This window comes from Macrobrachium nipponense, chromosome 2, assembly GCF_015104395.2.
Source record: "Macrobrachium nipponense isolate FS-2020 chromosome 2, ASM1510439v2, whole genome shotgun sequence".
In the NCBI taxonomy this organism is placed as follows: Eukaryota; Metazoa; Arthropoda; class Malacostraca; order Decapoda; family Palaemonidae; genus Macrobrachium; species Macrobrachium nipponense.
The window spans coordinates 62,103,410-62,120,360 of record NC_087201.1 but is presented as its reverse complement, the minus strand read 5'-3'; the positions used below and the strand labels follow the sequence as shown (position 1 = coordinate 62,120,360).

At 37.4% G+C, this 16,951-nt stretch overlaps 1 protein-coding gene across 7 annotated transcripts in view; it reads right to left on the bottom strand.

The window, feature by feature from the left end:
- Window positions 1–16,951, bottom strand: part of LOC135220643 (uncharacterized) — an 81,257-nt gene that overhangs the window by 26,437 nt on the left and 37,869 nt on the right. For 6 of the 7 annotated variants that reach the window (XM_064257970.1, XM_064257969.1, XM_064257972.1 and 3 more), the window contains one exon: window positions 8,494–8,561. In XM_064257970.1, the coding sequence (XP_064114040.1) occupies window positions 8,494–8,561 (68 nt within the window). Of the gene's footprint in view, window positions 1–8,493; window positions 8,562–10,268; window positions 10,411–16,951 lie in introns of those variants that run through there. The other variant, XM_064257975.1, reaches the window with a different exon arrangement.

The following is a 16,951-nucleotide window of genomic DNA, read 5'->3' as shown; positions in this document are numbered from 1 at the left end:
TATCAAGACCTAGGGCAGCAAACCATTCAGACCAGTTAGGTAAACTGCTAGACATAGTTATCAAAAGGTTAAGATTCCTCCTCATTAGGCAGGTTTAGGAAGCCAACTTTATCCTCAGCACTTCTGTTATTTTCCCATGTGCTTTCCAAGATGAGGTCAAGGATTGGGTAAAAATCGATGAATTTCACAGGCAAAGAGGACCTCAGTCCCTGTTGAAGGCATATTGATCATGCTCTTAAAACATGAGCAATTAGGTACCGAAGCTAAACCCCTCGCTCGCTAGAGAGAACCAGTAAAAATCTGGGATTGATCTACCTTTGAAGGTTGTCAGAAAGAACTCCCTGAAAGCTGGTAGAGAGGAGAGCCAGTGTTGGCAAATCTTACAATAAGTGCCATAGGGAGTGGAACAGGGTAGGTAAGACAGTGTGGGTAACTATTTTCCTGTACTAGAAACCTGTTAAGACATCTAGTTTTCTTGGAGGACTTGAGTGCCAATGCCTTAAAAAGAGAAACCTCTGTGATTCAGACAAGGGAAAATCCAAGAGAAACTATAGGAACAATGCCAAAGGAACACTTAAAGTTGTTTAAAGCTAGTCAGGTTTCCCAAAATTAACGAAAACCAGAAATCTTTTAAGTCACAGTCAGGAATCACTACAAGAAGCAATGAAGAAAGTTCCTCTGGACTTGAGGAATGGGTCTACCACTATTTTCACTATTCCAAAGAAAACCCCAATAGGGAGAGTAATCATTCCTAGAGTGCAATTGTCATAACCAGGAAAGCAAGGTCTGTACCCAGTTGCAAAACAGAACAGTGATGCTCACCTACAAAAGCTCATCATAGCATAAATAAATTCAATCTTCAAATTGACATTGCCAGATCAGGTAATAAAACCATTAAAGGCTTTCTCAGTACAAAGCTTTCTTGTCTTAAATGCTGCAAGAGTCCTGAGAGAATCAGTGAAGCATCTCAAGCTATCACAAACTCAAACACTTGATGACCTGTTGGACATGTTCATGGAAAAAGTAGTGTGATTCCAGACAGTCTACATATTTGCTTACCAACTCCTTAATGACAAAAAGCTTGAAATTCAGGGTATACCAATCTCCAAAAATGAGGGAGATGACAGGGCACTGATTTTCTTTAACATCGATATGTAACATTCACACACCTCTGAGCATGTGGACTTGCCTTTGACACATACAACGAACCAGAGGCAAACCTCAGATTACAAAGATGAATCTGTTGCATCACTGTGTTAGCAATGATACCTTAATTCATATATCAATATCTTTATATAACAAGGTTATTTCCATCAAAGAAAGGGGAATTTATATACCACCAACTTTATGTATGGTGTCTTTACTCATTTTGTAATGGACAACATTGACTGGGCTGAGGAAACAGCTGATAGATTACTTACCACGATACTACAAGTTCTATCATGATCCAGCCCCCAAAATCAAGAGTAGGCGTGCTTGACTCTGGTGTTGGTCAAAAGGATACTGAAACAATTTCATGTAAGTGTGCTATTGATCAAGTGGATGAAGAAGCTATTAAAGTTAGTCATCTTACCCACAGAAACACAAAGAAATCAAGACATCTTGAAAATATTAATAGCATTGAATCGCTCACATGTGGGCCAAAAGTTGTGAGCATTTGCTCTTTCTCTGGGGTCTTACTCGAATAACACCGACCCAGCTTCTCACACTTGAACTTGATGATGATGTCCTAGGATTCAGTGCATTTTGAGAGAGGGTCACTGACATACAAACCAAATGAAATTGATTATCTGCCATTGATTCCTTCCTCCCCTACAGATCTTGGTGCTGTGAAGACTGCGATGATCAGTCTCGTTAAAATGGCAGGAATGACTGGAATGCGACCAAGCAGTTTTTGAAATTGCATATGCACTTAGCAACACTCAAAGGATTCTACAAATGAGATTTTAAAGACGGGTGGTGTCCACCTGGCCCAAAGCTTTATCAAAGCTATCACAAAGATAATGCAAGGAAGTGGTGAAGCTGAGATTCTTGTAGCTGCTGGGGTATTCTTACCAAAAACAGCAAAGAAATAATTTGGCGAAAAAAAAATTATCATCATCAGTCACCTCATGGGCTAACCATCCTTCATGAGGTAATGCTGACTCTGCAATAGGAAGCAACTGAGAGCTGGTGTATTCAGCAAAGGAAAGATACACGTTGTCTGGAGCTGCAGGAAAGGCCTTTGGAAGATCTCGGCAAATGCAGTGATCACACAAATCTTACAAGAATTCTAAATGAGGCTGAAAACCTGGTTCAACAGTTCAAGAAAGCCACGCATGTTCATCCCACTCAACAGCTAATCAGAGCACATTTTTAGACATGGTTGGAATTCTGCTGAGTTTCCTTTCTGTTCAGCAAGAGAGGAACTGGAATAACTACCTCGAACAAGCTGGGAAGATGTTATTTGAAAGCTGCTGGACATCACAAATACGGTATCCTCCTCAGGCCACATCACAAGGAAATGATAGCCCTTCATGAGACAGCACCAAAATTTTCTTCAAGTGAACTTTACTGTACAGGGAGCTCAAGGAAGTCACAATGGTGTCTCGCCCCATATAGTTCTCGAACAAACGTACACGGCCCAAAAACCCAAATGAAATGGCTTTACACAAAACCTGTTGTTCCTGAAATTGCTGGAAAGTTGAAGAATGCTTCACATGGAAGCAACCATTGAGAAATCACCCAAACATCATGAATCTGGAGCTGCCATGGTTCAGAAGGATTTGTCGGCAGTACAGCGTTGTCTTCAAGTGAACCCATTCCAAGAGCTTACAGCAGAAACTTTGGCTTGCATATCAAATGGTGTTTGTGCTTCCAAAGAATCTCAACGTGACTCGACCCAAATCAAATACATTGGCGAAAATGCTTTGAAGTCTTGCCTCCTTAATTAAAGGTGGAGATAAACTTTGTCAAGCTTTACACCTTTGAGTCAACAAATGTGAAAAACTTTAAAAAAAGAAGAAGGCAAGCCTGATTCAAAAATAAATCTACTTCAGAGTTTCTCGGGTGACAGCTGCTGGGGAGTAATTAGTCCCCAAGAACTTACTGGAAAACAGGAAATTACTGAAAGTCCACCTTCCTTGTTTGACTTCGAAGGCAGAATGAGAAAAGGTAACAAATCAACACTGTTTGAAGTAAAATTGGAAGACACTTGTAAAATGTCTAAATACATTACTTAATGAAACAATAAGCACCGCTGTCATTGTCGACATCATGTATGCAATCCACAGGTAGTCATTTCGCCCAAGTGAAAAATTCGAAAAAGTCGAACGACGCTACACACACACACCCTACTCCGAAGCGTCCAAACGAACGCATCAAGCATTCACTTTTGCTCTGATAGATATTGATCAAATTCCCATTGTGTTGACAATGGAGAATAAAGCAGCATTGTTGTTATATCTCTCAAGTTCTTGGTCTGGTCCTTGGGCAAGCACTCCAGTTCCTCTCTAGTTGTCTGGTGGCTTTACAGAGAAATCAAAAGCAATGGAACTCACAAGGAAGCCGATATTCCAATCATCTTACATGCAATTTACAGTGCTAAAGAATTATCAACTTCCCAGACTAATGTATGGGTTAGAACAGATACCGAGACATTTATTTCTATTAATGATATTGTCAGATCATTAGGGAAGGTTAAATACACTTTGTTTAATGCATTTTCCCGTAAATATGACACATCAATCTTCTACGGACTCTGCAAGAAAGTAGTGGAAGTGGCTGCAGCAGCTACCTCTTAATCCTCTGAAATTACATGCAGTCGCAGATTGCCAATGACAAGCAGATACAGTCTTGCCAGTCCTTGGTGGTTCGTGCATCAGGTGGCACTGAACAATCTTTGGTTGAATTGCGAACGTTAAAATTTCTAACAACAAAACCCAGGCTACTACTCAGTCTTCCACTAACAGAGAAGCTCTTCTACAACATATCAAACGTTCTGCTGTTGCAACGAACATAAGCAAGTCGTCACACACAGCTAGGCTAAGAGTTGTTGACTTCGCATCATTTGGCTGGATCTTTGCAAAATAAAAATAAAAATTTAAACTGCAATACTGACTCCCGTTTACATGACCATAAACGCACTTCCGGGTAAGCTGTATAAAAGTTTGAGGTGCATGTGTAAGAAACAAAACAAAATGAAATAAAAGGTGTGCCATGAATTGTTTCTGCAGCAAGAATAATGTTCTTGTTTTGTTGGTTGCCACTGTCAAGAAGAAGCACCAACTTGCTGATTCGACTCATATTAACGAGCACTGACTTTTTTATATCTCGAAAATCCGTAAGAAATCTGCTAAATACTTTCTCACTATTGTATCAATAATTTGTGAGTGAGTGTGGTTTGCTTTAGCAAAATATCAAAATTTCCATAAAACCCAAAGCTGGAAACAAATCTCTTCATTGCCATATGGCGCACTATGTTTATATTTAATTTTCACTGTCATCTTATTAAGAGAAGAATAAAGTCTTATAAATAAAATCAATGCACCAGTAAATGTTTAGTACAATAAAATAAAACAAATAATATTAAACTATCAAACTTGCGAAAACCCATCTGTTAATGTGGTCTTTTGCAAGTATATATGAATATTACGGTAAATTTTTACAACAGTTCGAACTCAGTTTTTCTAAAGTAATTGTGTGTTTTATGTGTGTTTTAATGTGTTTTGAAGGATTATGATAGTAATACATTGGGAAATGACTGGTTTTTGAGTTATCATACGCCCCTACGCCATCCAACAAGGTTGGGGACCCTTTGGGAATGAGGGGTTTTGGGTGGGGTAAATCACCATCGACACAAAATGGCATTTGAATTAATGAATAAAATGAGGTAAAACAATCATAGCATATCCACCAAGCCTTAGTAAGGCAACGTAGCCTAGTGTACTGTAGCCTAACAAACATCCCCAAACCGTAAGAAGGTAGCGGAACAGCGCTTAGCGCCTTATAAGCAATTTTAAATATTCTTGGCAAGCTCGTATGTACCAGCAAAGCGTAATAATGCTCTGCGCGCGCTAGTCACATGGGTACAGGAGGTAAATCACATTACAATATTATTTAAAAGAAAATTATAAATTTACCTTAATTGGATGGCCACAAACGTTTTGATGGCTTATATCCAGAACAAAATGGTTGTGGCTCATCTACAGTGTTGTTGTCATAAGAAAATTATTCCCTATGGATATAATTTAGTAGCTTCAAGTTAAAAAAAACACGTAAAACTGAAACTTGGTAGTGCTTAACAAATAAATACCTAACAAGATATCTACTGAAGCAGTCCGCACGGACGGCAAGGAACGTAACCGCGGATACGACATCCACTAGGGATTGGAGCGTCCAATGTATTTCGCCGTGTTTAGTACTGGCCCCTGGGGGTTACAGTCGTCCGAATAAATATTACATAAAATTCTTGTTCAGTAGGTAAAACTGCATAGAAAAGCCGCAACTGCCATAGTCTAGGCCGCCGCGGATAATTACCCTAGATCTACCGATATTTCAAAAAGGCATTTTTAATACCAGGCCTTCTAATCCACTCCTTAATATCTCTCCACAATCGTTCAATATTGTGTGTGTGAATGTTACGATTATTGAGATCAAAATTTTCTGTGGGGTTAACTAGAAAAAGAGTGCATCCACTCTCGCTGATGTTATAACTACAACCACGCCATGAATCACTATAAATAATAGAGCCTGGTTTAGTGAAACGGTTAATTAAAGGAATAAAGGTTTCACCTTTGCGATTACCAGCACCAGGATCAATTAATGCCTCGATAAAGAATTTTTCTGATGTTCTCCCAATACCACCAAACACCAACACTGGGTAAGAGGGCGACCTTTGTGGTATTTACTATGAGTAATTAGTTTCATCTATTTTTACTTTAACGTCAACACCACCGATGGGTCCTGATTATTGTGCCAAAACTGAGGCACCTCGCTACAAAACCTTCTCTAATAAACACTGTTCTTTGAGGAGATATTCTCAAATATTTTTACAATAGGGCTAGATTTCCAAAATTCACTTAAAAACTGGTTAAGAAGAATCAGCAATTTCCATACCGGCAATTTAACTATCTAAAAATGATGTGCCTTTCTGATCACTTACAGTAAAATAACATTTGCTCTTCTTATGTATCTCGTCAGAAACATGGCCGGTACAGCGCCAAAAGTTTTTATCCTTTTAAATTTACACTGCTTATTACACTTCAAACATTGTACTGCTGCAGGTAACACTATATGTTGTCTTAAAATATAAATACATTTTGTTTCATTTTCAAAGAAAAAATGAATTAACGGAAAATAATCAAAGTTACAAGACGAACACAGACTAGACACACATTCACTCTATGAAAGACTTGAACCAAATGGCAAAAGAAAATGTCTGACACCTGTAAGATTTTCACCAGGTCACGTGACTCCTAGACATAACACGTAATACCCACAATGCCACTAAGGGGGGAAAATTTCGCATCAGAACCACAATGCAGTTAAAAAAAATTATTTTTTAAAAAAGTAGCTCGCATCAGAGCATAAACTGTGTCCGTGTTAAAAAAAAATAGACATTTTTCGAGGATGGTGATTATATATACATTCATATCTCGGATATGGTGAACTTCCCAAAACAAAAATTTTCAGAGACAAAGTTTAATTATTTTTTATGCCAAATGCATTTATAATACTATAATTATTATATAATGAGTTGGAACTATTGTAAAATAATGCATAATACCAATATTACTCAAACGCTCAATCTTCTAGCTTTCATTTAGTGTATCATAACCGTATAAACTGTCATGACTATACATCGTAATTTAGTGGAAATCGATGATACCTTTCATTTCTTACAGCAGCAAATTTGGCAAAAAATTTGCTTGTGGGTTACTTCAAAAGTATCCCCCTCGTAGAAGTCCCAGCGAAATTCCCAGTGGCCTGGCCAAGCAAAATGCATTTCTATAGGAACCCTAGTTTATGAAAAATGACACCAGCCTTTGACAGCACGAAGTGTCAGTTGAATCACCTGTGGCTCCCCGGGTCGTAGATCACAAGCCAAAATAGCACCCAAATTGGGTCCTAGAGCCATTCAGCAGTGACTGCACAAGTTATTTAGTCATGAAGGAGACCCGTTTTCCATTAAATTAATGTAGCTTAAAAAATCCACAAGGACTTATGACTTTTTTTTCAGTGTGATGGCTTCATTACTGCCACAACTGAAATGTCATATAGTGATTTGCTAAAAAGCGAAGACCATTTCAACAACCATATACAAAAACGATCACAAGCATCTGACAACAGTATCATCATACCTTTACAGAAGAATGAAGCCCTACATGTAACTTACAGCTAGGTTGTACGGTCGATAAAAAAAATTATTGCAGTCCAAATTAAATGCAGTCCAAAGTAAATCCAAGCTGTGTAAAATGCACAGGATAATTAAGAACATTAAGAGTGCTGATGCATTAGACTGGATGACCGGTATGAGATTTAATAATGAATATCTATGGACATGGTCCCGACTTACCACAGTTGAACCTCGTATCCCACAGACTAAACCACTCACTGAGCTATACCAAGCCTCTGAACTGGCGGATGCCTTCTTTTGTATGAGTGAAGAGCAAGCAATTGCTTCATGAGTTGCAAATCCTACGTCCTGCACTTTTATATTCAAGGCCACCGATTATGCACCGATTGTAATTAAAAGCAACAAGGGACCCGGAACAATACCTCTGGAATCCTAAGGAGGGTGAACGTACAGGTAGTCAAAGCACAACCACCAAGTCTTCAGCCGGTAGCTTGAGGGCAAGTACATTTCCCAAACACCGAGTTACAAAAATAAATATACAAATAAATAAATAAAAAATAAGTTATGGCAAAGATATTAAAGCAACACAACTTAAATGTTGTCTACAGTCATACCCTAGATGAAGGCGAAAAGATTTGTGTATTTCATATTTTCAAACACTCATAACCTTCTTCGTCTTCAACAAAATTTCTTAATGTAGCAGCTCGGAAGTTGTAACCGTCGGCCCAACTACTGAACAAGTTTTCAAGGGAGCTTGAAACACCGCTCCTATAAATACAGAGACGAAGTCAACTTTGCATCTTTTTGGAAATTCTTGGTGAATTTAAAAGAAAATTACTACAACTATTAGAGATAATGTTACTGATAACATCGAGAAGTGGTTCCAATAAACTATTTAACAAATGTATTCTCCCTTGAGATGTAAATAAAGAAACACATTATGATGAAATAAAACGATATACCATCTGAAGCCGGATTTCTCTCAAATGAAGAGACATGAGTTAAATTATCCACTGCTAAGTGTATATATATATATATATATATATATATATATATATATATATATATATATATATGTATATATATATATATATGCATACACACACACACATGCATATACATATATATATATATATATATTTATTTATTACTCTTACCTTTTCCTCCTCTCCTTTGTCCATGTCATCGAGAAAAGAAGGGGCGTGATGCTCGTTGTGGGACACAGCTGTTGAGTATGAAAATAAACGTTAATGATAAAGACAAGAACTACCAAAATGTAGAACTTCAAGACGAAGCTTACACTAAAGATTTTTTACTGAGCACAATATTTATTACTTATGAATGTACTGTATGTCTCCCTAACACATGCATTTAAACAACTATTAATATTAATTAATTATCTAAATACAATAAAATTTTGAGAGCTAAGCTAAATCAAATATTATTGTATACAATCTTTTTCCTCCATACCGATATCCGTACATTAAAGGGTCGGTTGCCTTATGCGCCTTCTCCACTGCCTTCTATCAAATGCATTATTCTCCACCAAACCTCTTCTCTCCAAAGCAGATTTTGAATTTTATACGATTTAGTACTTGTGCTGATATACTGCATAATACAACCTAGAAATTTTGAAAAAAGTGCAGGCACGTACACGAGAGAGTGACTAGTTTATTATTGCGGTAAAAGACAAGGATACATTATGCTTTACTGGCTATTAATCATGTTTTGTAGACAGTGATAAGACAAGACAGGGTGAGAGATGTGTAGTGTAAGCTGGTGGCTTTACTGATGACAATGAGGCTTAGAAAGATCGAATAATGAATACTGATGTTGATGAAGGAAGAATGGAGGCACGTGATTCATATACTGTATGAATGCAAAGAGGTGAAACAAACAATTCTTGAGGCAAGAAACTCTGCAAAAGTAATTATTGAAAACTACTTGTCCTCCATGAATGGAAGGTGGAGATGCTGAAGTTAAATGCGACAAAAAAAAAAGAAGTTCAGTGTAGAGTATGTGCATTAAAAGCAATGCAAATGATGAGAGATACGGAGTTATGTAGATGTGGTAAATATCTGAAATGATTAAAAGAGGGATCAGTTTTTTCATGCAGCTTAGACGCATGCAAGGAAATGAAAATATGTTGTGAAGAGTGCAAACGATTCAGAAATTTTAAGTGGTCGCAGGAGAAAGGGACTGAGAAAGTACTTAGTCAGGGGAAGAGGAAGTAACCACAGTGTGTGCAGGACAGAGATGGATAGAAAAAATAAAAGAATGGTCACTAAACATTTACGAATCACGAATGAAACTCTGCACCCCATGCAGTATAAGTTCCACAACCCTAGCCGTTTCATGTATTCATACATACATAGTTTTATACTAATAATAATAATAATAATAATAATAATAATAATAATAATAATAATAATAATAATAATAATAATAATGCTTTACCTTATTTTTCTCGATTTCCTACATTTTTATTTTGAATTTCAAACCTGAACAATTTAGACCATACATAATCATTTTCGAAAGTAGTTTTTACTACACGGATTTTAACATATACCTGCTTTTATACAATAAACCCATTCGCTCAGAGACTTGACTGTTCACCACTGCATAACACAGGGTCGTCTCCACTTCAATTTCACTGCCACGCAACGCGTTCTTCAACCTTCTCTTATCTCTTTCTTCCAGCTCTTCAGAGCCTTTGAGACATCTTTTCCATCGAATGTTACTTTGATCTCACCTTTCGTAAGCTTTGTGCAATTTCTCTCAGGATATTTCACTTGATCGTTACTTTTTCTAAATTTTTTTTTGCAACTTCTGACATTGTCATGTTGTTCTCACCTTCTCCTACCTTTATGACCATTCTTTCACTTCATCATCACATACCGTTAACGTTCACTCATCTTTATTCTAATCGCACCTTCTCCAAATGCATCCTCTTCGTTCAACATCTTTATCATCCGAAAAAGACCAGGGTGATAGGGAGGTGAGTCAGAGATTACTCTTCCGTGCTCTGCGTATGCAACAGGTGATCTGATGCTAAAATAAAATTTCCGTGCTCCATCAAGCGCAGTAAAGAATGCAAGCTCAAGTGTACAGTATCCGAAACATTCGATAAGAGTTTGCTGAACTATTCGCAAAAAGTCCCCCGTCAGCTACGAATGTGTACAGATGCTGAAAACGTTCACTCAAAGAGACTAATATAAGATTTCCTAAGCATCAGCACTAGACACGATTTGAAACAGAGAGAGAGAGAGAGAGAGAGAGAGAGAGAGAGAGAGAGAGAGAGAGAGAGAGAGAGAGAGACTGTAAAACAAAGAAGTTCTCCCTCAGTGATTGAAGTCTTAGATATTAGTAAACGATATTCGATGTCTGGGAGCGGCTCTTTAAACGATTCTGAACACCTTTAATACATGAATATTTTTCACTCATCCTAATGTCCTCTGACACGAGAACTCAAGCCTCTATTCAAAACCATATTTAACTAGCCTTGAAATAAAGCTAAATTGAAAAGCTCGTGGATTGCCTTCCTACCCAAGTGTTTATATCAGTCACCTGCTACTTCCCAAACAGTTCAAGTTACCTGCTTATCTCATACAAGACTCACAAGTGATACGTTTGTGCGTGACCGATCGAAAAAAAAGTAACATATTTCAAACTACTATTTTAATAATACACATAGAATTTCAGATCTTTTCATAACTTGACCTTCACTGAAAATAATTGTTGATTGCATTTATTTCCTCGAATACATTGACAACGTAATGCATTGGTTTCTAATAACAACATATCATTCGTGAGAGAGAGAGAGAGAGAAGAGAGAGAGAGAGAGAGAGAGAGAGAGAGAGCTAGCTCTAAACTATAGCATGATCACCTTCCGTGAACTGTGCCTCGTTGATGGTTCACGATAAGCTATAGCTTTGTTCATCATGGATTATTAGTATTTTAACAAAATGTCCACTTAACCAAACTGAATGCTGAGAATGTGAAGGATGTTTACCCGCAAAACTCAACCAGACTGTTGGTTGTGGTTAAAGGATCCGAAACCTCAACAATGAGCAGCTGATGGGGATCGCTTTAACAAGGATTTCGACAGTGTTACCAAATGGCCTTTTTTTTTATCTCTTATTGTGATAAACTAATTATGCAGAAATAAGAATATTCGACTTCTGTTGTCGCTAAAGGTGCTTCTTCCATCCTTTTCTCTCTTGTTTATTATTGTTATTTTTTGTTTATTTTTGTTAATACTTATCTTCAACATGACTCTACTCTAGAATCCTTGTTTCCGCTAACCATCTCCCTGTTAATTTATTACAGACCACCTAATTTCGGGCGAAATCACCCTTGTAGGGGAATGGAGCCGTCAGTGAGCCACCTATAGTGCACTGTTGGCATTACTAGACGGTGTTTGCATACCCTTTTGCTTTACCTCTTTACACTTCCTTTCTTCAGTCTTGCTATCCAACCTCTCAAACAATTACTTCTGCCAACTGTAGGGTTTTCTCCTCTCTCACCTTAAATGTCCAACACTTGGCCCCCTAACCCCCCACCCCCTACGCCACCCCTACTGAAACCCTCTTTTTAGCTTTGTAATTTTAATTTGGTCTTATTACAAAATAAGTATTAACGTCAATTCCCACGTTCATAGAAAAAGAAATAATTTCCATTTCCAAGCGTTTTAATATTGCCATGGAACTCAGTGTTTTTGCCGTACATATTAGTCTAGCTTTAACATGCAATTAAGAGAGAGAAAGAGAGAGAGAGAGAGAGAATAGCCGAAAGCGCCCCAGTGCTTGGCTTGACAGCCTATATTCCATAAAATCAAACGGACGAAATCATAATTATGAAGGGCTGCTGCTGTTTGTTTGCTAGCTCATAAATTTGTTCCGAATTAAGGTAGGTGTCGATCAGAATTCAAGGTAATACTTCCAAAAAGATTTTTTTTTCCAGCAGGGAAGCAGCGAGTCTAATTATAACCCTTATATGCTATTTTCATTCTTTCATTAACTCATTTCTAACGAAATAAATAGTTACTCAGTTTTCCCACCGAGAACTTTACTTTCATCCATAAGGACGGAGCCACCTTTCCCCCTTCCCCATCCATCGGTATATCCATCCTCAGTCATCTTTCCCTCGGCTTCTGTCCGGTTTGGCATTTTCAGAAGAGAACAGAATATAAAATTTAGGCCAAAGTCCAAGCGCTGGGACCTATGAGGTCGTTCAGCGATGAAACTGAAATTGACAGTGGAAAGGTCCGAAAGGTGTAACAAGAGAAAAACCTCGCAGTTGCAATCTGAATCAATTGTTAGGAAAGGGTGGAAAGTAAGATGGAAGATCTTTTTCTTCTATAGTAGGCGGTCTACCTTGCAATACTTGATCTACAAGAAACCACGTGAGGTCTGCCGAGGTCTACTGCCTTTCTCACTTTTTAAAACAGGCTGTTTACTTGTTAATTGTTTCTTATTTGCCACCGCCTTATTACTAGCTAAAACAGACTGTTTACTTGTTAAAGCGGGCTGCTTACTTGTTTGTTATCAAAAAAGTAACTTCCATCATAAATTCTAATTCTATTTAGATATAGTCAAGCCCTCAGCGACATATGCTATTCAAGGAATTCTATACCTCGGTGATGACTTCAGAACATGATACTGCTCTCTTTCCTTCGTCAGCATAACCTATTAGACACTGTGCAGGATGCTGAGCCCTGCCATTGATGCGGCTGTGTGATGCAGGAAAAGAGGAAGCGCTGAAGGACGGAAAGGGGAATTGAAGCCAATACTTCGATGTCCAAAGAAAGGACGTCAGACTTCACGATCAGGAAGAACCATTAGCCCGTTTTTCCACTGTACAGATGGCCGTAATCGAATGAATTCCAAATTCCAAAATAAGTTTGTGTGAAATCCTGGAATTAGTTTTCCTTTTCATAATGGAGATTCCCATGGATACAACGGTCCCTATGGGGTGGGGTAGAGAGGGCCTTTGAATGTCCTTCAACAAATCAACAATAAACAATAAATCCCCAAGCACAGTCACGGACTGGTTCAACATGTGCAGAGAAGTGTCATGCAATTGTATCAAGCAGTTTCAGATATTAAATGGAAGGCATTCCTGAAGTGCCAATTCAAATCGACGGGGCAAGATTTGCAGGCCGTAGAAAGCTTAATCGAGGACGGATGTTAGTTGGTGACCATGGATCTCTCACCGAAAACAGTGATGCCTAAGTCGAAAATAAGAAGAACCATGGTGCAAGAATTGATGGGCCTTGGGGTTTTTGGGTACTGCAGATACTTCTATGCGCAACGCCGAGATAAAGACACTTTGATGCCAATAATACAACTCAAGTACAAAGTAGGTTTAGCAATTCATTCGAATGAATGGCCTGTTTACCGTAGTTTGAAGAACTGGTTTTATTCACGAGACTGTTAACAACAACAAAAATAAGTTGATCCCGGATCGGGTGCCCATACTCAGGGGATAGAAAGATCGTGGCTAGATGACAAAATGAATATACTCAAGGAAAAAAAAAAAAAGAGAGAGGAGTTTCTACAACAATGTTACAGTCACCCCTTGGCCTTATTTGTTGGAAAGTTTGGCAAAAACATTCCGATGCTTTATTTCTGTTATTTCGGTAAGATATAAGATTTGAGTTTCATTTATTTAAAACGAATGATCTTTTACTCAATAAAAATATTACCACATGCTTTTATATGCTTGTAGTTGAGTGTTTAATTGTTATCTTGAAATAAATAAAGATCTTAACATTCAACATCTGGTTCTCATTTACAAGTAGACTATGATAGAAAGGTGGAAGGTAGACAGCCGCCTACTGTAGTAGCACCGAAAAAGTAAAAGATGCAGTAATAAGAATAAAACGGGTTGTAGCTAAGGGCCGAAGGGAAGCTGCAAAGAACCTTACGTAATGCCTGCAGTGCACCGCATGAGGTGCATTGACGGCACTTAGACCCGCCATCCGCCCACCCCGGCCCCTTACTGAGCATTGCATATTACTGCACGTTATCATATTGTACTGCCCTTTTGCTAGTACTGCAGCATTTACACTTTATTCTGACGTCTCTTCATTTAAGTTATGCTGAACTAACTGGAGTTTATATTCTGCTATCTATGGCTGCTGAGGCATCTAGCTGTTGCGACCATGCACCTGCTGTTGACAACCCTTGGGTTGCGCCATAGTCACTGGAACATGGACTCCAAATTTGGTCTTGGGTTTCTGCTGTTAATTTGGGGGCACTCTCAGTCACGCCCTATTTTATTTTATTTCATTTTAGTTTTTATCAATTTGTGAAAGTTTTATCAAGTTGCCCATTAATCTTATTTTCCATTTTATTTTAATCTTTATTAACTATCATTCAGTTTCTTACTTTTTTCTTTAAACCCTCCCTCGGCCTAGGATTCGAACCTTTATTCCTTTTGTTTGTCTTGGTAAAGTTGCAAATAAATAATCTAATTTGGATGCAAGTTATTTCCAAGATGAAATGAATTCGATACTAAGAGGTATTATCGCTCAATATTTGATGGTATAATATATATATATATATATGTGTGTGTGTGTGTGTGTGTGTGTGTGTATGTATATATATACATACATATATCTATATATATATATATATATATATATCTATATATATATATATATCTGTATATAATATAGGTATATATGATATATGTGTGTGTGTGTGTGTGTGTGTGTGTGTGTGTGTGTGTGTGTGTGTGTATTATACCATCAAATATTGAGCGATAATACCTCTTAGTAATCGAATTCATTTCATCTTGGAAATAACTTGCATCCAAATTAGATTATTTATTTGTGCAACTTTACCAAGACAAAAGGAATAGATTCGAATCCTAGGCGAGGGATGGTAAGAAAAAGTAAGAAACTGAATGGCAGTTAATAAAGATTAAAATAAAATGGAAAATAAGATTAATGGGCAACTTAATGAAACTTTCACAATTTGATTAAAAAAATAAATAAGGCGTGACCGAGAGTACCCCCAAATTAACAGAAGAAAACCCAAGACTGTGGAGTCTATGTTCTAGTGACTATGGCTCAACCAAAGGGTTGACAACAGTAGGTGCATGGTCGCAAAACTAGATGCCTCAGCAGCCATAGATCACACACACACACACACACACACACACACACACACACACACACACACATATATATATGATATATATCATATTATATATATAGATATATATATATATATATATTAATATATTTATATATATATATATACATATATCAGTATAACTTTGCTTTAAATTAACGTAAAAAAACAAGTGAACAAAACTGATGAACCAAGAAAGCAAAAAGTTAGTGTTGTTAAGAATAGAGAAGACATTTAAAATACACTCTAGGCGCTAAGCTCATACTAAGAATAAAACAAAACAAAAACATCAGAGAGAGGCAGAGAATTACGAAAAATATGGCGGCTGTTTGACATTTCAACGAGGGAACTCGTTGTTTAACATCAGCGTTTCAAGAATAAATAGTTCTAGTGGATTGTTTGGATGACCAGTGCGCTTAAAATCCTAATAACTAATTATCCGTTAAGCATTGAAAGGCATGGTTGCGTACTTCCGAGTATTTTGGATTAGCCAATCGGCAACTATAGTCGAACGAAAATGTAGTGGCGGATGACAGGAGTGTCATCATATTTGAATCTAAAAATTTAGGAGTTTTCCATTGTGGACACAGGGAAAAATCGCGTCGGTTAATTAGTAAAGCCGGATTAAGTTCTGTACTGGATGGTGCGAGACCAATCCCCCCACCCACACTTTCTTTTCTTATTTTCCTTTTTTTTCTTTATTATGAATTTACAAGGCGAGTCGAGTGGATGACAATGTACATATACAAAACGCAGTTAGCCGATATATAAACGAAGATGAAAGACCAAACGAATTTTATGGCTTTATAATGACGAGCTAAATCCTAATGTTGAAAGCTGGAATTTAAATCCTTTAAAGACGTGACCCCAGTACCCGATAAAGTCTCTCAATAATATAGGGAGTTTGGAGGTAGTCTTATTCTGAGATAGGTAGTGCGAGTAAAAGATTATAAAAGGTTATCTCTTATCAAATTTCTATATATGTATGCTGTAAAGGGTCTACCATACCTTGTCTTTGTGTTTCTTTGATAGACTATCGAAATTTAGATGTTAAAGTACAGAAAAAGTCTTTTCCAGATTCTAAGATGGCTAGGGTGGGCACAGGAAAAGAATGCAGCTCTGCCAGATCTATTTATCCTTTTCAATCTCAGCCTCGAGGTTAATCACTTGTTTATGACTTGACCTGAGATCTGTCATTTACTGTACTTCGTTTTCTAAAGAAACAAAGAGCAAATTTTGGTTGTTCTTAATGATATTCCTTTCTTTGTGTGTTGTGTTTTTTGGAAATAATAATCACAGATCTTGTAATAAATCCATAATTTCAAGTCATTTGATTATTGTCCATATTCCATTTTAGCAGTCATTTATATATGCGTGTGTACTAATAATTCCTTTTTGGTCTATATCCTCATACACAAACACACACGCAAAGGTTACTCGAGGTCGCATTTAGAAGAAATGAAAACAAAATCCG